The 24,656-nt window shown below is 42.4% G+C and overlaps 1 protein-coding gene across 2 annotated transcripts in view; it reads left to right on the forward strand.

Moving 5' to 3' along the window:
* SLC22A23 (solute carrier family 22 member 23) overlaps positions 1-24,656 on the forward strand; it is a 114,068-nt gene that overhangs the window by 10,624 nt on the left and 78,788 nt on the right. For both annotated transcript variants that reach the window (XM_008492583.2, XM_030469655.1), the window contains exons 2-3: positions 6,746-6,849; positions 12,212-12,366. In XM_008492583.2, coding sequence (XP_008490805.2) covers positions 6,746-6,849; positions 12,212-12,366 — 259 coding nt within the window. The remainder of the gene's footprint in view (positions 1-6,745; positions 6,850-12,211; positions 12,367-24,656) is intronic.

Consider the following 24,656-nt stretch of genomic DNA (forward strand, 5'->3'; position numbering starts at 1 on the left):
GTCATGCATAGCCAAGAATGTGGTTTTGGAGTATAAATTTCAGCAATTTCAACTCGGTTAAACTTGAAAAACCATTAAGGAAGTCTGTGAAGGTTGTGCAGTCCTGTACTGTTTAGCAGGGTTGGAAGCTGTTTTCATAGGTACATGAAACTGCTTTCATACAACCCTGCATGATCTAATTATATCTTTCTTGGAAGACAGCTCGGCATGTGTCCTCCTGCTCACGCGTCATCCCCTCTTTCTTTCCCCACTCCACTCCCTCCTCATGTCCCCCAAATTTTCAGCTTTGTGATCATAATCAAAAGTAGTTTCTTTGCTTTATTTTTCCAAGGGTACTTTGCCCAGGCAGTCATGTCTGTAGTTAAAGCAACATTACAATTTCTGTGTATATGACCTTGTGTTCACCATTTACTAGTGATCTTCTTAGGCTGCAGCTTTTCCTGCCAGCTGTCTACGGTGGTCAGAAGTGGTTTACTGGCTTTCAAGAATGAAAAGTGTAGAAAATGTTGCCACTGTAAGAAAAATTAATTGGCTGAGAAACTGGACAAAACGAACCCTTGCATGACCTATCAAGCTCCATTGTACAGGAATAGGGATACCAGATTTGTCAGGAACAGGAAGGAGGCAGATGGTAAGCAAAAGGTGATATTCTGGTGCCAACAATATCTACTTTGTTATGTGAGTTCTTGCAAACTTGGATGGTTATAAACCTTTCAAAATACTGCTGTGTACTTGCTCAGTAAAAATCTGTTTATTAAAAGGATTTATCTTTAAGAGGTCCTAAGCTCTCAGGCAGTGGTCAAAGATTTTCAGCAAAAGCATCCACTTATGATACAGTTTAAGAAAGCCAGATGTACCCAGCACTTGGAGGTCTAGTATCACACAGAGAGGAAGTAATTTAAGAGTCAGGTAATGAGTGTGTGGTGGAGTGAGGCATTCCAGCATAGGTGTTGTAGGCTTCTTAGAGTTTCTGTTCAAAGAAAACAAACAACAACTTCTCCAGCTCTTTTGTTGGTTTTCTTCTGGCTTTTTAAAAATGACTTGTGTTTTTCAGGTCAGTTAAGTTGTGTCTGGCAAGAACTTAAGGCAAAATGTCATTTAAAGATGTTTGGTTCTGAATGTGGTTGGTCAAAGAAGGAGGGAATCATTAATTTTTATAACTCCTTTGAAAGTCTTTCAGAGTATGTTGTTGGGGGGTGTTTTGTTGGTTTTGGCATTTTTTTGTTTGTTTATTCTTTGGGGTTTTTTTTGTTTTTTGTTTGGGTGGTTAGTTTTGGTTTTTTTTTTCTTAATATCCCCATTTTAAAATGTGAACTTTTTGATACTTCCACCCAACTTATTGTCCTGGTGGTCAAAAAATGCCAGGTGTTCTCAAGAACACTTTATTGACACTTAAAGTACAGACCAGGGAGTGCTTTGCCCAGCTGTGATCTCAAAGGAGAGGCATCTCTGCCCTGAATGCTGAAGGTTAAATAGTTTAAATGCTCTGTTGTTGCCATGACTGAGAAGGAGGTACAAGGACACCTGAGCAGCTTGGTCATGTGGCAGTAAAACCACCCCAGCTTTAAGTGTTGCAGTTGGGCTGGCACATCCCTCTGAGAGCATTCTCCTATATCCTCTTTGCTGCACAGTTATTTTCTCTCAAGTTGAACATCACACCATTTTCCTGAGAGTTGTACTCTGTTTTTAACATTAAAAATACTGCCAGAGGGTCACCTTTGGCTGGGGGCTGGGAAGGGGGCAGAGTGGCATTTGTTCTGTAGCAGCCTGGAGGGAAATCTTGACACAGTAGTCTCCTGTGGCTTTAACTATGAGCACTATGAGGATAATTTAGTGCTGGGAAAAGGCGTTTTGGGTAGATATAATAGGATAGAGGTACTGACTTTTTAGCTTTTCTGTTGTGTGCTTGGCTTTTTTTTTTTAGTGCTTGGTCTGCTGAATTGGAGCTCTTTCTCCAGGAAAAAAGCATCTGGAGACTGTTTTCCTTTTTCTTACATATGTCGTGTGAAGAGCATATTTTTTATACATAACTTTTAAAATTCTTCTTTAAAACAACTTTGTGGGTTTATTTTTTTGTTGTTTTTTTTTTTTTTTTTGAGAAACATTCTTAAGAGAATCTGAAGTCATCATAAATTTAAACTCTAACTAGGTGAGGTATTTATATAGAAGATGGATTCTAGTGCTGCAGTTATAAAAAGATGAAGTGGGAAGGAGAGGAACAAAGAAGAGACCAAATATACAAGGACCTCAGTGACAAATACCAGATGTTTATTTTCATGTATTGGTCTTAAAATCACCACCTAACATGCAAGTGAGTTTGTGGCTTTTTGCCAGGTGGGATTTGGGGCTGCTTCAGTGGTCTGTGGCATTAAGTGGTACTTAGAGACCGGGGCTTCCAAAACAGGACCTTTTTTCTAGGGGCCAAGAAGCAGTGCGTGGGGTATGTTATGTGTTCAGGACAGTGTCTGCAAAGCCCCTCACAGCATCTGGGCTTCCAAGGCAGTGACCCTCTGGTCTCCTTGTGCTGGAACTGATGCAGAGAGTTGTTGGTGCAGGACCATGACCTGTCTGCACACTGCAAACCCATGGTGTGGAAAGAGGGGGGTGTGTGTGTGTCCTTGTCTCCTCTAGTGGGTTCTTTGTGCCAGGCTCCAGGCAAGCGTTGGACCAGAGCATCTCCCATCCTGTCTCTTTGCTATTTTTAGGACCAAAGGGTATGCCTTGCACTGTTCCATACTATCAGAGTGAAGGTATGGAACAATTTAAATCCATGGTAGGCAACTTACTAGGACCTTTTTGCAGTAGGTATTCACTGTGCTTAGACATCACAGACAGCGCTATGGTCTCTGGAGGGTAAGTGCTTTTGAGGCATGAGCTCTTAATTGCGACAGCCTGTACTTGTAGTAATATACATGCAGGAGACTTTACATTTGTGACTTTTGTAACTTCAGTGCAAATAGTGACTCACTCTGTTAGCCCTGTCCAGATTTTCACCCCTTGTAAAGGGATTACAGGATGGTTACTTTTTGTGTGCATTGCCTTCTGCCAGATGTCTTTCCAAGCATCTCATTCTTCGAATAGTCCTCCATCCTCATAGAGTGATTCACAGCATGGGTGGTGACTCACTGATATCAATTAAACATTAGGATCTTGAAGGTGTGGCTCCTTAAGCTTTGACAAAAAAAAAAATGCTGTCACAACACGAAAAAAACATTTGCAATGTAATGCACATCTGCACAGGTGGCAAATTTTCCACGTTGCTGTACTGCTATGAAAAAAAGCTTTTGTTTTTATATATCCCCACAGTTATTTTTGTTTTAGCATAACAAGACAGCCCTATTGGTTTATAAAGTCTTGCATTAGGAGGATGGACAGAAAGACAGACAAAACCCAAGGAAGCAAAGAGAAATTCCAGGGAGCACTGTAAACTTAGCAGCACCCTTCAAGGTGGGCTCTGTTAACTCCCGAGGGGGACACCAGAGGATTCAGCCAGAGCAGTTACATGTTTCCCTGCTTGTAACAGATTAATCTACTTTTTATAAGAGGCAGCAGAGGATTACTGTCTCCTCTTCAGCCAAAACAATCTCCCAGTGCAGATTGACTTGAAGTACCACTTGAGCTGTCATTGGTGCTGCCCAGCCCAGCATTTACTTATTTTTCCTGCAGGGGCATGGAAACCTGTTCCTTCTTTTCTCTGTGGAGCAAATGCAGGCGTTGCGTTTGCCTGCCAGCAGCCCCAGCCAGCCCTGCCATGGCACTGGGCTTGTGTCAAATGGACTCTGATGTGCTGGGTCCAGATGTATGTAAGGGGAGAGAGGCAGCACTGATGCTATCTAATGGTACCTGCTTTAGTACTAACTCCTCGAAGCTGAGGCTGCAGCCCTCTGCTTTTGGCTTCTCCATGGGGAAGGGAAGGGGAAGCACAGGTCTCTGGCAAAACTCCTGCTCTTTCAGCATGGCCCAGCCTTGCTGGTTTGCCCTGCTGGTGTGTTAAGATTGGTGGGAATGATAGGCTAGCCATTAGATATGTATGTTGTCCTATTTATGTCATCTGCAATGTCCATTTTTCTTTTGTGCTTTCTCCTTATTCTTCTGTTTCCCTGCAAGTGAGATGCTCCAGTGTCACCTGCCACTGCCCTGCCAAATTTATTTTGGATAAATGGTTCAGAGTCCTAATAGCTGCTGGAGGAGAAACTAGAGTACAGTTGTGCTCTTAGCAGTGAGCAAGTAATTTGGGATCTTGGCAGAAAGTTTGTACTAAAAGCAACTGTTGAAATATTTCACCATTTCTGTATTTTTTAATTCTGGGGGGTTTGGAGAGTGGGAGGTTCAGGAAAGGCCGGGATCTGCCTGTGTCTGTCAGCACCAACATTTGTCTGCCCTTGGGGGATCTGCTCTGGATGGTGCTGGCCTGCAGAGCTAACCCAGAGTGCTGACCCAGGGCAGGAAAGGGCCAGAGGCAGGGTTTGCAAGGAAGTACATGTTTGGGTTTTCAGAGCATCTGGGGAATTGGGCAATAGCAAACAGACAAACAAACAATGACTTGCAGATAAGTTATCAAAAAGAGGAGGTGCATTTTAAGCACCACTGAAGGCCATGCTGATAGGATGACTTTTCTCCTGCTCTTACGGTCTTTCCCAGTGTGCCAAAGTGGTTTGACATCTCTTGTCCTGGCCTGAAATTTCATAACAACCCCTCGTGAGATTTTGGCTTTTCCAATTGTGAACCTTTACCAAAAAGTAATCTGGTACTGCACATTCTCTGCCTGGGGCTCATGCAAAGACTGACTCTCTTTGATTAGCAATAGTGAGCTCTGCAAATGAAAAGGCACCCAGATATCTGCTTTTTCTTTCTGCAATTGGATGACATCACTGTTCCTCTGACACCTATAAAATTAAAAATTAATAAATTGTAGGTATTACCTTTAAAAAAGTGTTCTTGTGTAAACATGACTATTTTAAATAAATGTAATTTGTACTCTATCAACCAAAAAGGTTTTATCATTTTTAAGCATCATATACACCTTATGTTAGTGTGAAAATAAACTTGGAGTATTTGAAAGCCTGTCTGTAGCTCAGGTGTATTTCCTGAATTTTGTCTGATACATAGATATTTTATTTTTTTTGTCCTATAATTGCAACTATTAGGAACTACGTTTTCCTCACATCCTAAATAAAGTCAACATCTTTGGAGGGCACTTCTCACTGCCTTCCTGACCTGTTCACTGCAAATAATTAATAGCTGTTTTGTGGAAGAGATTTGCCCATACCACTTGCTTTTAGTTCCTTAGTAACTTCAGTTTGTAGGTTGGAAGATCAGACATACGTGTCCCACCTTCTACAAGATGGTGATGTGAGGAACATAAATACATTTAACTAAAACAAAAAGCATGAGCTTGGAAGCTGGCACATTTCTTCTGGCTTCAAAAGTGCTATACTTCTTGGTGAGATGGTATCTCAAGAAGGATGTTTCCTGTGATGTTGAACCAGAGGGCTGAGTCAGAGCTAGCCTTATTGTGGAAGGGCTGCATGTCATGGAAATGCTGGGAAGTCCCTCACACCTAATTGTACTCCTTTGAGGGAGGCTTTCTTTTGAAGTTGCATCAGACTTTTAAAAAGAAATTGCTTACTTTGTGGTTTTGGCCATGAAACTTCCGATACTGGTATTAGGAACACAGTTGCTGTTACATTACACATGAACAGCCATATGTTCTGCAAAGTTTCAGTTCTGGAGTCTCTGACTCTCTGAAGTTCACTGTTATTTTTCATGAAATGTGCACGGCTCACATTACCATCAATACTTGAAGACATCACAAACCACGAACAAACATAGCTTTCTACATTTATTCAAGGGTATAATAGTAATTTCTAAGGGGGATTAAGTTACATGTCTGAGGGTGATGAGGATGTTGGGCTAAAGCCAGGAATGCAGCCTGGCTCTCCTGATGCTAATGCCTCCGAGGAAAATGTCTTGGAGTTCAGGGAAACCTTGCTGTTCCCATCTTTCTCATAGGAAAAAGTCGAGGTGCCTGAAATGGTCCATTTTTTTCCTCTTTTGTACGGAATGGGTAATACCAGTATCAGGGATAGCTCTAGTGTGGAGGATCAGCCCTTGCCTGAACTCTGAGTTGTGAAATGTCACTGTAGGAGGTGCTGTCCCAGGAGTTGTGTGGCTTCCCTGGGCTTCCTCTTGGGCTGCCCTGCTTGACTCAATGCCAAGACCTGGCTTTTCAGACCTGGACTCACAAGCTCACTCAGTCTTCGTTCCCTTCCACTTCTTGGGGATCCGGGATGCTGCTCTTGAAGCAGAAGTGTCTTGACCTGTTGTCCAGGGGAGCCTGAAGCTAATGGTCATCAGGGCTCTGTGGCAAAGCTGCTGCTTTTCCCCATCATTCTGAGGAGGTCAGTAGGAGAACTCACTCTTAAACTGTGGGATTCTCTACCAGTGGGCTTTCTGGGGCTGGTATGGTGAAATGCTTGGCTACCTCAGTATGGCCAGTGTCTAAACTCATGTAGCCTGGAAAGGGGGTGATTTAAGTATTGCATATCGTGATTATCTGATAAAACCCACTGTGGCATAAGCACGTCTTTAATTTGGGATCCAGGTTTTGACCTGAAGGGGAAAGCTTTCCTCTGCCATTTCTGTGCACTCACACTAGGACTGAAATTTGGAAGAAGCTATACACCAACGTGTTTAAACGTATCTGAGAGTAACTATTTCAGTTTATCTATCTTTTTTCTTCCAGTGGGATCTTGTCTGTGATTCTGCCTGGAAAGTCCACATTGCTAAATTCTCCCTGCTGGTAGGATTAATCTTCGGCCACTTAATAACAGGATGTATAGCTGACTGGTAAGTGAAAAAACTTTTAATGCAGTGTAGCTATAAATAAATAAAATAGTAAATATCGTTTAGATTTTCTTCTACTTTATATTCATGAAGAACCTTTGCATGATGATTTTTCAGGTTCTGAAAGGAGCATGATGAATAAACAGTTCAAAACTCTGTCTTAATTGCTTGAACTGAGTAATTTATACCAAGGTAAATAACACCAAAATAGGCTATTTGATAGTTGACTTAGTTATTTCCTGCTAACACAGTATATTATTGCTGTAATGCTGGTAGAGAAATAAGTATTTTCTAATTGCATAAGTGAAGCAGTGAATCCTTTGGTTTAAGTTTTTCTTTCTTTTTTTTTTTTTTGGTTTTTTTTTTTTTTGTTTTTAACTAAGTGATAGGAGAGAGAGGGTCAGAAGAAATTGGAAGTGGCATTGATTTGACTGAATACAAGACTAATGTAATACCAATCTTGTGCTTACACAGTATCTTTTGCAGGACAGAAGGCTGTTTTTTGCAAACCTTTCCAGTGTCTATTTTTAAAGTTCTGGTTAAGCAAACACTTTGATGTAGTGTTAAGGAATTGCTGACCGGTGTGTTGTTAATATTAGGGTATTAAATTTAAAAGCATAGGGTGCAATTCCTTAAAATGCAGTAGTAAAAACATTATTGGATATTACAGTTATTCTGAGAGTCCAGCCTTTATTTAAAGAAAGGGTCTTGTCATACAAAAGAAGGGGAAAAAAATTTAAAAGCATGACTCAATTGATTTCAATGGAAACTTGCAGCATCTGAAACAATAGCTCTGCAAAATATCCCAGTCATGTCAGTGGCTTCCAGCACAGTTACCAGTGCTGGTGCTCAAATTGGGCCCAAGTTAACTCTCTTGCCATTCATTACAATAGGAAAAGAAGAAGAGTTGCCTATTAGGGAAATCTGACAAAGCCTTGGCAGCTCAGCTGGGAGAGAAATGGCCCCCTGTAGATGCGCAGTAACTTGGCTCAGACATTTGTAGCAAAATTGCATTTTAATTTTTTAATACTAGCTAAATTTCTTTAGGCAAGTGAGGAATCGTGACTTTTCAGTGAAAAAGCATGATGAAAAACAGTTGGATTTGATTAAAATACCAAAGTAAAACTGGGCTCTAGCAACACGTAGAAATTATAGGGGGGAAATGAATGAGGAATCTTGCTCGGTTTTCCTAAAAAGGAATCAGTGTGGAGAAAGTGGATTTATTCCCAAGTTAGGGAAATGCTGCTATAATTGACAAATAACTCAGAAATAAGTGAACAAGTTGTTTCTGGAGGCACTGGCTTCAAGAGAGAAATGCAGTAAGCATATTGAATAGTTCTCTGCCACCAAAAGGAATATCTTGCTCTTCCATCTATTCCTGTCCCCTTGTATACTTCGTGCCTCCATGTGGATTTGTTGGACCCCTCTGCAAGCAGCTTAGCTTAACCAATGCAGCATAAAATTACCCTGGTATAAAAATTAGGTTTGTGATTTTTTTCTTTGGTGAGTTTGAGAGCTTAAGGAAAATCTGCTTTCCAGCTGTGATGCAAAGGAGAAAAAAGTTAGTTTAGTGGCTCGAGGGATGAGTGAGCCCCTTGCCTCTTCACAGATGACCAGAAAGAACACGATTTGCTGGCATCAAACCCAGCCCTTGTGCTTCTCTTCAGGTCCCATCCTTGCCATCTTATGTGACTTACCCGCAGGGGTCCTGCACTGGATGGTCTTTTTGTCCTTTAGCCTTAGCATTTAGGGCTGGCAAAAGAAGGCTTAAATGGGATTTACTTAGCTATTTAATGACAGCTCGAGTCTTCACTAAGGCAGGGGCTTGTGTGGAAAGACAGATAAAAAAGGAATTGCATGTGTAAAGAGAGAAGAACAACAAAAAATGGCAGTCCCAAGCAAGAGCAGGAGATATTAAAAAGAGTACCGTATAAAAATATTGCAAACTAAAAATCAGTTTTCACTTATTAACCATAGTCTAGTTCAGGTAATTACAAGAGGCATTGCTCTTTTTGTACCATTAGTATTTGGGTCTTTGCTTTTACTTTTTGAAAGCAAGCTTTTAGAGCTGCACATAGCAAAGGCATAGAGTGTATTAAGGTCGTTTGCTAAGTAAACTGAGTGCCTTATGTTCAGAATAAAGCAGGTGTGCGTGCTTGGATAGCTGTATGCTTGGATAGGTCAGTCTGGAAAATCTATAGGAAGAAGTTCTGTAAACATGTTTGGTTGTGTGAAGACCAACTGTGTCCAAAGCCCTGAGTAAGCTGATTGCTCAACAGGAGGAGAATTCCTGGCAGTTTTGTCAACTCTGGCAATTTTGCCAGTTCTGGACAAAGGCTGCTGAGGTCTCTGTGGAAGGCTTCCTTCTGGAGCAGGTGGGCTTGGTGTTCATGTAGCACTGAGACACGAAGTCTCTACCTCTCACTGCCTGGTACTGCCCCTGCTTTGCACCTGCTTGGTGTTTTATGGAGCTTTTTGTAGCAGTTCAAGCGCCTAACCTGTAAAGAACTTCATGGGAACAACAATTTGATTGACAGCAAGAGGAAATCTTAGTCTTCTCAGAGTGGCAAGATACATGTGTAGGAGCATGGGAAGAGCAGGTCTTGTCCTCAAACCCATTCCCTTTCCCCCCATGGCACAATTCTGATGAGTGTCTCTAGGAGTATCTTTTTGATACATCTGCATATCACACTGGGTGGATTGCAGATTCTTCTGATGCCTGGGCTTGCTTGTGTCCCTAGTTGTGTCCCTGTGGGGGCAAAATTTAGCATCTGATCTGTGTAATAGTATGCAATGTAGACTGAGACCTCTGTGGCACAAAAATCCCTCTCTGGAATAGTTTGGGTTGCGGCAGATAGCGTCCCCGGGGCTGTTTTAACAGGGAGCTTGTGTATGTTTTAATTTCTCAAAAGCATTTCCCTGTACTGCTGGTCAGATAACTCTTGTCTACAAATAAAAGGCTTTTTTATACTATGAGACACCATCCTGTCAAAACACTGCTGGATCAACAAATGTATGGCCGAGAGCTGCCCTGAAGTTTTGATTTTTGAGCAATGTGCTGCATGCTTTGCTGAGGAAGGAGACTACTTCTGTGTCTGGGAGGAGATGCTGATGATTCCCTGTACCTAGGGACTTCTCTGGTGTCAGTTGGCTTTCACAGGCCCAGGAGGGTCTTGGATTTCCTGATTCTTCATTATCAGGAATCATTCATTTGCATAACTGGTATAATGTTAGATCACCTTGAGTAAAGAGCGTGGGAGGAGGGGAAGAAGGGAACTCATGCATGCTGAGCATGAGGTCTTTTTTAATAAACATCAGGGAATGGCAGGTCAGGCTTGTGATGAGAATTAAGTTCCTAATTCTGAGTGTTTGCATAATGCCTTTCCTCTGCAAAACCCTTCCAACAAATACTAATTAGTATGAGTTGCAGCTTGGTGGTTACGAAAATAGGGCTGCGAAAGTCTGCGCAAATTGCTGATAAAACAGTTCATAGGATTGTTTTCTGTATTCAAGGTTTTGTATGAGGTACTTCCCCTCCCTGCCCAAGTGCTTTGTGTTCCATAAATATAAACTCTGAAGCACACGCAGCAGTAAGTGCCCCAGTGTCCATCACGTTCCCAGCGCTCAGCACATCACGAGGCCATGATGTTGTGTTCCCACCCTGGGTTCAACAGCAGCTCATCTTCTGGTGGCCTGGGCTGGCACAGTGACTGAGAGCAGCCTGCTTTGTCTTCACTGACTTCAGTTTGCATGTTGGTACTTTCTGTTTTAAGAGCATTAAATGGTTAATGGCAAGAAGCTAAATCTTCCAGGTGCTCCACAGGTGATGCTACAGCTGCAAACCTGTCCTCATTCAAAGAGCCATGGCAGCACCTTTTGAGGTGTGACAGGGAAAAATCATGAGTAGTGACACACATACTACACTCTTCTAGTTCCTAAAAATGTCCAAAATTATAACCATGTCTCCTTTTCAGCCCTTCACCTCTTATTTTATTGATCATGTTCCATGTAAGTAAAGCTAAATCCAAAATTTTAATTGTGAGTATACAACATGTACTTTATAGCTCCTGGTAACAATCTGCTGAAATAATTGAATAGAAATTCTGCAGTATGTGGCAATGGACTAAGTTGTGAGATTTAAATGCTCTTTATTGTTCTGACATTCAACCTGATGGCTGGCTTGCAGCTGACAGACTACTTTGAATGGATCTGTGAAAGCTGCCTACAAAAAGCAAGTTCATATATTCTTTGTGGAAATGGTATATGGAGCTCACTAAAAGGGTTCCTCGGCTCCACTGGAAAACTTGTGGGAGTTGACAAGTTGAAAAGTTTTTGAAATCTCCACATAATGCTCCAATTCTTGCTTAAAAATAGCCATGTGCTCTCTCGTGCTTTGTAGTATTCTCCTTGCTCGGGAAGGGGGGGTAGGGGGGAAGAATTATAAACACTAAGCACATGAGTAAGAGACATGAAAGTCTCATACTCCTTTGACATAAAAGAGCCAAACTGCAGCAAGGGCCCCTGCATTCATCATCAGCATAGCTCTTCTTCCTCACCAGTGCTGCTCCAACACATGCAGCTACAGGTTGTAGCTGCAAAGGAGGATTGCAAATCCTGATGCCCACATTGACAGTATCATTTTTGCAGCAGTTTCTTCCTAGTCCTCCTGAGGGGCTGGTTTTGCAGCTCTCAGCAGCCTTTGTAGGAATGTGATGTAGAGGGACCTAGAAGTTCACTTTTCCCCCGTGTGTGTTGCAATCAGCTCCCTAAGGCTCCGGGAAGTGACACAAGCCCTGTTTAATGCTTGGTCTGTGTTTGTTAGGCTTGAGAGGCTAAGGGAAGTAGGTTCTTAGGCCTGTTTCTCATGCAGATGAGGCTGGGAAGCACATGTCTATTGGGAAGAAAGGAGCTCTGAGGCTGTATACTTGGAGAAATAGTAATATACCATGCTGTATATAGCACATGGTATCATATGCTCTCTGGTGTGCTACTATAGAAAGCTCTGGGAAGTTGTTTTTAATCTCCAAGGTATTTGTTTGTGTCCTTACTGTAGTTCCTAGAAGCTTCCTTGTCCACTTTTGGTGTCTGAAAAATGATGTGTAAATCAAGTGGTAAAACATGATGTGCTATCCCTGCTTGATCCCATAGGAAGTGAACTTGTCAGTGCAAAGCTGATAAAGTAACCTGGATTTCAGTAAGCAGAAAAAAACAACAACAAAAAAAAAAGAAACAAGCATTAAAAACAGATGGTAAAATGTGGAACAGATAGCTTGACTTGTTCTCCTCTTTGCTAGTTGTTACGTCCATCTAGCATTATGTCTATCCTGACTTTTAACACTTGTTTCTTCTTACTTCCAATTTTTAGGGTGGGTCGACGGCCTATATTGCTCTTCTCTGTGATATTCATTTTGGTATTTGGACTGACTGTGGCACTCTCAGTGAATGTGACCATGTTCAGCACACTCAGGTTTTTTGAGGGATTTTGCCTGGCTGGAATACTCCTCTCCCTGTATGCACTACGTGAGTATGCCTTCATTTACCCATCCCAATGTGTCTTCATTGAGTATGTGGTTTCCTGTTCTTTGGAACTTCCCATTTGGCTTCCCATTTTTATCAAAACAGATGAAACCAGAATTGTATGAACTGAAAAAGCTTTAGCCTGAGTTTTGGTAAGGAGGTATAGGGATTTTGCAGCTATTTCTTTAACTGCTACAGAGCAGCTTGCGAAGCTCTTGGAGAGGTCATTTTCAAAGAGTTGAAAGGTGTTTGGGGTTTGCTTGTTGTTATTTAAACCTAGAAGTCAACAGTGTCATGGCCATGATGTGTAATGGGAGTGGATTTCACCTTGCTGTATTCAGCTCAGTAGGACACTCCCCACTTTTGCTGTCTCTAGGGGCATGTATTCTGGCACTTATTCAGAAATTCCTCTGTTACTTGCAGCAGGAGATACTATGTTCCTGCCTCAGGATTGTAAAGTACAACAAAAATATGTTAGAAGAGCCTGAAGTCCTTTTACCAATAATATTTTTGTTGGTTTTGTCTGTTTCATGGGGGAAAAAAACAACAGATAAAAACCTGGAGAAAAGCTTTCAAGAAATATCTACATGCTGATGTCTGGGGTGACTGGTAAACTTGCAGCCAAAATATTTGAAAAACCCTTGCCAAGGCCTTGTTTTTGGAGAGTATGAGTGATGCCACAAACCTAATCTGTGTCCATTGGAAATACTGTAAAGAGCTCTGTCTGGTTACACTTCCTTGGCTGTTTGCAGTTAGCAGATAGTGCTGCACCAACTGAGGAAAACACAAAACTTTGTCCTTTTGTTATGACTCTGGAAAAGTGTAATCTAATTATATCCTGGAAGTTGCTGTAAAGATCTCCATAAATTTTTATTTACTTCCTATCATAGGTGGTATCTAACCCAACAAAATTTAGCAGAGCATCCTTACTCTGCATGGATGCTTTGTAGTATTAGGTTCCAAGATGTTTGTTTTGATTTTGGTGTGCATCAAGGGGAAAGAAGCCTGCTTGTTCTGTATTCTACTTCTTCATTATAGCTGACATGGTGCCTAAGGTACTTTTTTTTTTTTTTCTTCTCTTGCCTTTAGTCATGTAGTCTCTATTGAGAATTTTTTGCACCAAAAAGCAAAACTACCACTCAAGTAATTTACCTGTCTGGTTCCTGTGTGAGAGGACTTCAGCCATTACCAGTGTCATATTCAGCCCAGCGCTGCATGATGTTGGTTTTGCTTATTTAATGGTTTGTTGGGGTTTTATGTTTGCTTTTACTTCTAAGAGAGTCATTGTAACTGAAGATTTTTGTGGGGAAATGCCCTCTAAGTAGAAGTTTCATTATGGACCTTTTTGAGATCAGAGTGGGAGTGCTTATGTCACCCTAAATCAGTCAGGAGCTTGCCAGCCAAGGCTTTCATTCATCAAATGGGAGATGGTGGTTAATCCATGCTTTGCTTGAACCAGGGAAAGGATTTGTGTCTGATTTCTCTCCTATAACTCAAGTGTTTGCTGTAACCACTGCATGTCAGTGGTTGTAAATGGGCAGCTGTCTGGATAGACAATGTATTTAATAGAGCTAGTAGGCACTAGAAGAGATCTGTGGGAAATCAGCTGCAACCTGAACATCAGTGCACTTACTTCCACACTACTGGAAAACTTCAGGGAAGCAGGTTCAGTCCACATCAGAGCTCTGACATGTTCTTATTACCCAGGATACACCTAAGGATTTTTGTATGGTAACAAATGAGATGGGGAATCAGTAGACTGGAGGGTAGAGCTGCTCTTCAAAAGGAATTTGAGCTAGAGAAATGGTCCAAGAAGAACCTCATGAAGTTCAAAGGCAAAGACCTGCACTTATGATAAGAATAAACCCATGCATTAATATAAACTTAGGACAAATCGCCTACTTCTGTGGAAGAGAGAAAATGTGAAAGGTGCAGCACCTGCAGCCTGAATAAATCTTCTGACCTTTTGTTTGGGTGGTGAGGGTATTGGATTTTTCTGCATTAAGTATTTTTATTTAAACTAACAAGTTGTCATCTTGGTGTAGAGTCATGACAGATGAGTAATCCCTGAAATCTTAAGAGAATGGGAGGAACAGGTTTTGTTTGTTTTGTTGTTGCTTTTGATTTTAATACTCTAATCTGTTAGGCTTTCCCTCAATTTAGATTTACCCTGTTTCCTGTTCTGCTACAATCTGTAGCTTGCCATTGCAGTCCTTGTAGAGTCTTCTGTTGCAAGGCCCCTCTTCCCTTCCTCTTAATGGCCTTGATTTCTTCCCCTGGAGGTTTATTGCCCCTGAATTCTGGGCAGGCTGCTCTTAGTGGAACAATAGAAAGTGGAAAGTTTGATCTGCTAGACATGGTCATTAGCTGAAGTTTTCAAAGATGCTGTGCAGAAGCAAACTGCATGGGCTTGCATAGCCTGCAAAGGTAATTAGCCTGCCACAAAGATTCTTTTACACTGGGTTGAACTTGCTGGTTGTGCTTCGATTTATGGCCTGCCTGAGGGAAATTGTAAATAACAGTCCTGGCTGCTTGGGGAGAGAGATGAGCACCGAAGTGCTGTCTTCAAAGAGAGACCAAGGTTGAGCTGCCCGCAGTATTCAAACCACACTCCTCTTAATAGCCTCACTCTGGTTTCCCCCCTATATCTGCCAGAAGGTGCAGAGTGAGCTTAGGGATGAGCCTCACCTTCTGTGGGGGCAGCACTTCAGCTTGAGCCACATGTGCTTCTCTGCAGGCTTTCCTCACTGTTGTAGTGAGTTCACCTCTCCTGGCATCCAGGTGCAAGCCCCTGCCTGGAGCTGTTGGGGACTTGTCTAAAGAAATGACTTTTGAATGCTGGTATGTAAAACTGAAAACTTCCTACAGCTGCTGTAGTTTCATTAGAAAAGATGTTTTAGGTGAAATTTCTAGTGAAGCTGTGGGAAGAGACGGCCTTGCCACGGGTGATGGTTGGTTCTTGTTGCAGAGAAATAAATGTGGGGCTTTCTCTTCTTGGGTGCTGCTGGTCATTGCATCATCTAGGAGAATGAAAGGCAGTTAATCCTCTTCTACTGAACAAACACAAGCAGCTTTGAAAGGCTTATGTTTCATGCTGATATGGGGGGCAGGGGGAGCTTCTAGCTTTTCTAGAAGCAGTTTCCTGCCCAGCATCCAGACTTCAGTGGGTTCCTGTGCTCCTGAGCAGCTGGCATCTTGTGTGGTGAGGCACCAGCAAGATCCTCAGGAAGTCCTCCCCATGAAGGCAATGTGGCTCCTACTATGCCGTGCCTAGTAATTATCTTATGCAGAGTTGGAGCTGTTTGCTGTGATGTGCTTGGTTATGCCCCTTCTGTGTTTGCCGAGCAGCTTTCTGCAGAAATGGGCTACCCCTTGCTGGAGGAGAGTTCTGGCAGTGGAGGCAAAACCTCCCGAAGGGAGATTCAGTGGAGGGAGGTGTTCCAAGGATCACTCTGGCTGCAGTGGTTGGAAGGGGATGTATGGCCTGCTTAGCAGTTAATTATAGAAGAGTGTAGATTGGGGGTGCTGGAGTAGGACAGGTTGTTTAAGATGAAGCACAGGAAAAGCTGTTGTCTTCTGAGAGTGTCTTTTGCCCCTGGACTGACTGTCTTGTGCACACCTAGGGAGGTTAAGGACGGGCACCCTGAACCTGCTGCCTCAGCACAGTTTGCTTCACAGGGCTGTAGCCTGTTTGTGTTGCCCAGCTGAAGACAAGAAGGTTTGAGTTTACTGACTGGAGTGTGGAAAGCCCCAAGGCCAGTCCCACAAGGAGTTTGCTTCGGCCAAGAGTGAGGGGAAGAGGTGTGGGAGCCCTGAGCAGGGACACGTGTGGCTGAGTGATGCCTCAGCTGGTGCCAACAGGCAAGGTGTGCCGCTTGTGCTGCAGAGAGCTCTGCTTGCAACTCCTGCGGGACAAAGTACACTCGGCAAACGTGGGAGTCATGGGAGAAAGCAAATGTGATTATCTCGAGGGTGGGGAGGGTATTGCTTCTGGGTCACTTTAGTCTAGCTGGTGGGGTATTGCCTCAGCTGTGACCCCGGGGCAGCCTTTTCCTGCATGACTCTGGGGTAGCCTTTTCCTGCATACTTGTGCAGAACGCCAGATGCTGCGGCTGACTCAGCACGGGTCCGCTTTCACCAGCCACCATGAGCTGATGCAAGAGGTCTCATGGCTGAGGGCAGGAGTTCCCCCTCCCTGTTCTTCCCTTCTCCTCTCACGTGCTGTTGCCTAAACTATGCTGCTGCCAGCATCTGTCCAAGCTCTCTGCTGTGGAAGCCATTTATCCACCTTCCCTCTGGAGAAGACCAAGTGTGCTCTTGTCAGTGGGAAGGACCCTCTGATCTTCCTCTGGGAGGTCTCCTGCTAGGCATCATGTCCCTTGCACTGCCTAAGCCTTGGGGATAGAGTGGGAGCATGGCCCCGGACTGTGCAGGGCCAGTTAAATGGGTAAAGAGAAGAATCCTTCCCAGCTGATTGCTTACTATGCTGTATCCACCTCCTCTCTTGTGTCCTTGCTTTTGTTGCTTTCTGGAGTGAAAGCTAGGATGGTGAAACTGACTAAACTATTTCAGGGGTACAACAGTGAGAGGATAGAGTAATATTTTTATGGCAAATGCTCCTGGCAGGTTTAACAAACCTCCTGTTTAAGTGCTGCATGACATCACTGATGTCTACACCCAAGTTCAGACAGCGCCAGCCGTGGATTTGCACACAATTGCAGGCTGTTCAGCAGTTTCATGGGTGACTGAATTGCAGATTACACTGCAAAATTAGAAACTCTAGACTTGAATGAACTGGTAAATAGGCTCTGGAAATAGCTTTGCTGAAAGGGAAACAACAGCACCTTGAGTTGGAGAAAGGAAGTAGGGGTGCTTGTCTGATGCGTAGTAACAGGATGAGTAGGCATGTTGTTTTCTCTTAGGCTGTTAGGAGAAAAAAGGTACAATCGCTGTTGAAAATCATAGGTTGGGTTTCAAAAGCCTGGAGAAGCTTGGCAAAGGCTTCCAGATTGGTTAAGATGTCCAGCTGAGATGAATCTTTCTTATTTATAGCTAGGTCAGTCAAACCTGCAACTCCTGTGAATTGCACAGGCACTGATCTGAGAGAGGCTAAATGTAGCTTCTTAAGAGTTTTATTTTTCACTAACATGTAAGCTGGAAAACTAGAGTGATGTGCTAGAAAGCTCACTTCAGGCTGAAGAAGTCAGCAAGTGCCAGAATACAGCATCAAAGTCTCTGGGTGTTAGGCTGTATTGAAGCAAGATTTGTAAAATGATTTTGCTTCCAGTCAGGTGTCAATATAAAGAGTGCAATTTCTTATTTTTTTTTCCTTCCCTTTCTCCCTCCCTCCCTTCTCCTTCCTCCCAGAAGTGTATAGTCTCAGATCCTGAAGCATTCCAAGTTTATAATACCAAACTACCTTGGAGTTTGAATGGTCTAAACAATATAATTGCTTGATTTATTCTCAGTTTTCCTCTCCTGGCTCTTCATTAGCAAGCATGGCCTTGGCTAGGCAAGGCAGGGGAAGCACCAGGAACTGCATGCTCTGAAGCTCTTCTGTGTAATCTGAAACAGCTCAATAAATAACTCTGCAATGCATTCCCAAATCGGATGATGTGGAAAATATCTGACTGCTTTCCAGTGCATTGACATGTGCTTCAGCTCTGCAGTAACATGCAGTTCTCTCCGCTGACAGGTCTGTGATAAGATCAAGGTTGTTAAGCCACCTACCTTCTGTTTGTCTAACCAGCCTTTCCTTGCTCTGAGTCACTGGAAGTAGGAGTAGAATGATCACAGAGGGATCGATTGACAGTCTTACTGGATAACCCCACAGTGACCATGAATTGTTAAATCTTCGTTCAAAACGCAGCCATAGACTGCTCTAACACTGAGATGAGATGCAAGTTGCTGGAAACACCGCCTCTGTATTTTTACTAGCATTGTGCAAGAACTGTTAAAAAAATATTATGAAGTATGAGCCCTCCAACTGCTCAAAAAAAAGGACTACGCATGCCTCTTATCAGAGGCCTGGAGGCTCAATTTATGCAAGAGTGGAAAAGTTATTGGAATTGCAGTACTCTTCTCATACGTATAAATCTTCCTTGCTCTTCATTGCTTCCTTCGGTGCAATCGAATTATGACTCCTCGTATAATCTGCTGACCTCTTTCTCCTCAGCGCTTCCCCTGAATGTTGTTCCCTTTTCTGACAGTCAGAGCTCTTCTACGAATGTGGTGTCTCCCATCAGGCATGGGCTGTCATTCTTAACCCCTAAAAAACGTGTTCTGGAGTAGAGGTGCCCTTGAAGCATTGCTAATGTATTGTCCTGAATCCTGGAGTAACTGCATGGTTTGAGGCAGTGTGTTTGAAATTTATTTATACAAACTCTTTAAGTATGTCAAAGGGGAATAAAAGGAGGATCATTCTAAAAACTCTTTGCAAGGTTAGAAGATGTTTAGTTAAATCACAAATTGCAGCAAGATCTAATTTTAATCAGTTTTTCCAGTTCAGTTAATGTAAATTGTGTGTTGTCAATGTGACCAAAAAGCCTAAGGAATTTCTTATATGACCAGTCAACTCAGAATGCAATTAAGGTGCAGCACTGCAATTGTTATACTTGTGATGATGACAGCCAAATAAAATTAGAATAGACTCGCAGCTTTCCCAGCTCAAAACACAGTGTGGCTTTACCATTTAAAGTGTGTATTTCTTAATTGTTCCAAGCCAGCTCCAGCAGTTTGGATACACTCAGTGTGCAAAATCTTACCTTCTCTTATGCAAATACTTGTAGCTCTAACTGTTCAGGAGTGTAATGACACTTTAAGGGATTTTTCTTTTATTTTTAATCTGAGCAATGGCAAGGTGACCTGTAGGTCTGCTCATTCCTGTTGTGGAGCCAAGAGCTCACTGCCACAGAAAGGAAATAGAGTGGCTGTTCTCTTTGCCTTCAGAATTACTTTCCATTGTCTCAGAAGCTTATGCACACGTGGCTTCAAACTACCAGGGAGGTGTTTGAGATGGCTGTGTAGCTAAATTCAGAAGACTGCCTTCCACTTGCAGCTCTTTGACTCAGCTAAAGTAATGTTAGAACCTTTCTTTAAGCGTAAATTGTGAAGTGTCTGTTGCCCCTGGTTTTTTGGTTGTTGGTTTTTTTTTCTTTTTTTCCCCTTAAGTTTTAAGACAGTTGCTAAATGGCTTTTCTTTGCTGTGTAGATCCATACTAGTGTGTTCAGTGTGGTGGAGGGCTGCTGGTAGCAAAAGCTTCACATAACTCGTGTGCATGCATCCGTGCGAGCCCTGTGCAAAGTGGCTGATGCTGCCATGAGGACCTGGGTGGTCTTTATCTCAGAGAGCCCTTTGGCTGTGATTCAGCAGTGCAGCACCCCAGCTTGCCTCCCCCTTAGGAATGGGTCTCCTCAGTGCTCTTTCTCACCCACAAATTGAAGCACAGACCCTCCCTGCTATGACCTTCCTGGTGCCTGAGCTCCAACTGCTCTGCTTGTTTTGGCTGGGAAAGAGTTATGCACTTTGCAGCTACAAGGGTTTGCAAGAGCAGCAATATCCTATCACTGGTGTACGTCTGATACTCTTGCAGGTTTATGGTTAATCCTGTACTTTCATGATCCCAGAGGTCTGCTGTAGGTTTGGTTTTTTTTTTTCTGAAAAATGCAAACAGTCTGTAGACAGTAATGTGGAAGCTCTGCCAGCTGTGATTTTTTTAAAAAATTTATTTTATTTTTTTATTTTTTATTTTCCTAACTGCAAAGTGAGTTTGTTGAAGGGAGCATCAGAGAAAAGTCATATGTATAAAGCCTATTCTGCTGAGTTGTTGGCTTGCTGAGTTTTAGCTATTGTGTTCCTCAGCTGTGTCCTTATGCTTGGCAGAATCTGAAAACTGGTAGTGCTAGTGCTGGAAGTGAAATGGGCAGCAACAAACTTAGGAGCTGCCCTTAAGGTAGTCAGCTTACAGCATTGGATTTATTGAGTTTTGTCCAATTTTTCTCCCCCAGCTGCCTCTTTCAGTGAGGCACAGGCGTATGCACATCTCTCTTGTGTGCATGTGTTAACTTTCTATTGCAAAAGGAAGCACACGTAGCTTCATAAATCACCTAGGAATGAATAGTGCTTTACTTCTATTCCTTGCCTGTCCTGGCAGGTTAGTTGGTCAGGAAAATGCAAGCCAAATTATCGTGGCAACAGGATGTGCGTAGAGGAAAAACCAAGTGTATGAGGAAGGTGAATTCAGAAGTTATCTGTATTAACTTGAATATTCAATTCCAGCAACAAATGTCAGTGCACAAAATCACAGAAGTATTTATGTGCCTTTTGAGAGGAATAATAATTTAACAAGGCTAGCCAAATTTCCATCTCCAGTCATGCAGACATGACTCGTATTTTCTCGCTTACAAGTAACATAACCCCATGGGATTTTTACTAGTTCAAATTAATTAAATTTCCCTCAAAGCATGGGATTTGCAGGCAGTGCTCGTTGCAGCATTTCTATAAATGCACATTATTTAGTTGCATACAATAAAAAGTTCACTTTTTAAAATTCTTTGTTGTATTTGTTGCCAGTCTACAGAATTTAATCATACATGCTGTACCCAGTGCTCATATCACTAATTTTTTCTTTTTTTTAACAAAACTGCTCAGTGTTTCACTGAGGATGAATTTCTTTATAAGTCACATGCTGCAATTACTGATGGACCTAAAAGTATGAGCTATGTTTGTGCTGTCTGAGAACATCTGGTCCCTTCTTAAATGAATTGTGCATACACTTATGTAGTTTTTAGAGATAAGGTGAGACATAAATGCTTGTTAGTATCTTGAAAACTTGTTTGCTCACATTCTTTAAATTCTGGTTATGGTATGAATGTGAGAGGAGAAATCAGTGTACTGAAGTCTAATTGAATGATGTGCAAATCTTTGCAAACACTATTCCACTTTTGCATAGGTGAATTGTATGCCTGTGTTAGTCACCCATATATTCAGTAAGGAATCTTTCAACTGTAGTTAATCTTGAACTTAGGTTTGATAATAAAAGTTAGTATCTTAGGGGAAAAGGGTGTCTGAAGAAGGCTCTGTGGCTTGGAAATACAGCTGTCCCTTGATGAACAGTGTCTGTGCTGAACTGTGCAAAGGAGCATGGCCCAGTATTTGCATCAGAGGTTAGGGATTCACGTTCCCTAACATGGATATTTGGGCAATTTCCCCAGCTCCTGTATGCCCCAGCATCTCTCTGTAACCAGCTTGTGTTTGAAGGAATGCAGGGTAGACCAGACATCTTGAGGCTTGTCCTTCCAGCTTGCTGTCCTGTCCTGTGACAGAGATCACCCTCTCGTAGAGCAAGCCGTTTGCTTGTACACTGATGCTTCAGTCCTCTGCTCTAAGTCAGGCATTTAATTGCAAATACATCTCCATCAGTGGCTTACCTCATGTATTGAATGTATTAGGTTAAAGACATGCATTTCATTCTGCTGCTGTTTATTTTCCAAGGAGAATAATCTCTGGCAGAAGCAGCAGTAGAGTGTGATGTTTGAGCATGCCTTGGCCCGGGAGGGAGGTGGGGAGGTACCTCGGTGTGATGGATGAGAGCAAGCTCTGCTGGAGCGCTGTGCATCGTAATTAATAAATCTGTTTAAAATGCAGGCTTGCAAGACCTGAGTACCCCAGTACTAAGGCATAGGTAGGTTACTTAATGTACCATCTGTTTTCCAAAAACTTGAGACTAATTCCCTGGAGAAACGAGGAGGGCACTGTCTCCATGTACTGTTCAGTTAAATAGATATTCAACCACATGGACCTGGGATCATTGTCTAAAATAAATAAATAAATCTCTTGAGTGTTTTTCTTGATGTGAAACTGCTTGCCCAGAAGGAACAAAGTACCACTCAGCTCCTCCTTAAGGGCCTTCTCCAGTTCCAGTGTTCTTTCCACCCTGATTTCAGTCCTATACTGGTAGGCAGTGTTGCAGTCTCCTGGGTATAGAGCTGTTCCCCCTCAGAGCACTCGCTTTATGGCTTTGTAAGATAAGTCAGAGGAAAGAAAGGTAACGAAAAACATACAGGAAGCAGAATCAATAATGTGGTGAGGCAAAAAGCAATATAAGGGAAGAAATGTTTTTTCTTATTATAGCAAACAAAAATGGATTGAAGGCAGGGAGGAAAAATAAGAGCAACTTAAAAAGATTTTATAATGGTAGAAGTAGCTTACGTGGTGAAATTGCAACCAGCGTTACTCATAAAATCTCATTTTGGTTTCATTTATAGCTTTGACTTTGAGAAGGGGATTTTGTCTAGAACTTGACTGACTTGTTTTTCAGGGCACAAAACCAAATCTGTGTTTCTAGGAAGCTTGAAGAAAATTAATTAAAGAGCTTTTGAATTATAGATCCATTAAAAATGACTGTGCTTTGAAAGTTAAAAAAATAAAGCTGTCAGTGTTAGTCATCTACTTACAAGAGAAGGCTTTTTTTTTTTTCTTTATCTGTACAATAGAGAAACCCAATTACTGCACTCCACTGCTTTCAAATTTGGGCAGGAGAAGCTTTGGTTATATGAACCTTGACTCTACCCATATGAGTCTTTCCAGATATCACATGTGAGTTTCGAGTAGTGAATCAGCCTGAAGTGGTGTCCCATCCTTGCTTACTTTTTTTTCTTCAGTATCTGTGCTAAGTCTGGAAGAAAATATGAAGAGTTCAATCTGCATCTTGTAAGGTTTAAACCTGATGGATTTGACTTTCATGAGGCAGACTTTACCCTTGTTGACTAAGTGTTGCATTTCAATAAAATAAGTATTCATGGAGCTGCCTTTTTTCCCTTCCTGGCTTTTCCTTAGTGTTCTTTGGCTGAGGGTAGGTGCTTTCACATGGGTCTGGGTCATTAGTGAGGCAAAGCAGAGGACAAGAATAGGCAATGCATGAACCAAAGAGGGAAAACAAAGAAAATGGAGTACATAATATGTGCAACAACTGCCTTTTCTTTGCAGTGTTATAATATTATACATCTGTTTCTAAAAGAAGAACTCTGCTTCTGTCTGATGAAGAATAATGGCAGCAATTAAGGTGTTTGTATCCTGGTTATTTTGGAAACACAAACAGAGGCAAGGCAGGCATCATGTCACACTGGTTTGTGTAAATCTGGTCGCGCTGCAGTCTCAGTTTCTGTACTTTGCTGGGATCCTGCCTGGGAGCTTTCAGTGCCTGATGGGAACTGCACCAGAGATCCTAGTGCCTTTTCCTGCCAGGACAGCTTTGCATGTGACTTCTGATTAGGAAATACTTAGTCACAATATTTGGCCCTACTTCAAGACACTGATGCATGTTCTACTTGCCCAGGGCTGTTGGCTGCAAGGTAGCTCTGCTCACAGCCACGCGGTGCTTATGGAGCACCCACCTGCCTGTCCAGCCAGGAGAGGGCCTTTTATTTATGTGTGGGTTTTTTTCCAAAAGTGTCCCATCTGCCCTGATTGCTGTGAGCAGTTAAAATCTCAAAATGACAGTGCGGGAACTAGGTGAAGCTTAAGCTGACCCAGCTCTACCTGCACCAGATCTGCCCATCATTCCCTGGCTGGGGCTCCCACATACTGTTCACCCTATAGTAGTCTGATTCAAGTGTGTAAACCAGCAGAGAACTATTGATTTTATTATTTCATTTGGTTTTAAGTCAGTTTTCTCCTGGTGTCCTTCCTCCCAGAACCTCACTGCAGGGTCTGGTGAGTGTGAGCAGATAGAGGAGAACTGGAGCAGGTGACTGGGGAGGCAAGGAGAGAGGAGGGACTGCAAGAGCCACCATGGTAATTTGACTTGCTGTGGTGCTCTGCTACAGATGTAGTTTGAGAGCCCTTGTGGCTTGCTCATAGTACAAATCAATTCTTGCAAGCTTATTGCAGCAACCTTAGGTCAGGAAATTCTGTTGAGGAACACGAACTAGACTGTTTCAAGTCATCACAAAGCTTGCCTGTATTAGTGTGGGTCATTCTTGAATGTGGGATTTAAAACTTCTTTCTTACAGGCTTTTTAAAGAGATGTGACAGCGTTTAATTGCATCCTGGCAGAGACAAAGAGGTCTTGTACATTGTGAAACATGGGTCTCAGGTTGAAGTTGCCTTCCAAGGACAGCTGTCATTATTTGAAGTAGTTGAAGGTGGAAGTCCTTCCACTTCTAGGCACTGACTAACATGTCTTGGAGAAGAGTGGATAAACTGGCAGCAGAGAAGAGGATTATTAAAAATAATTTATGGGCATGTGGATGGCTTTAGCTTTATTTACTTCAGCTCTCAGAGTGAGGAAATT

Source organism: Calypte anna, chromosome 2 (genome assembly GCF_003957555.1).
Source record: "Calypte anna isolate BGI_N300 chromosome 2, bCalAnn1_v1.p, whole genome shotgun sequence".
NCBI classification, from domain to species: Eukaryota; Metazoa; Chordata; class Aves; order Apodiformes; family Trochilidae; genus Calypte; species Calypte anna.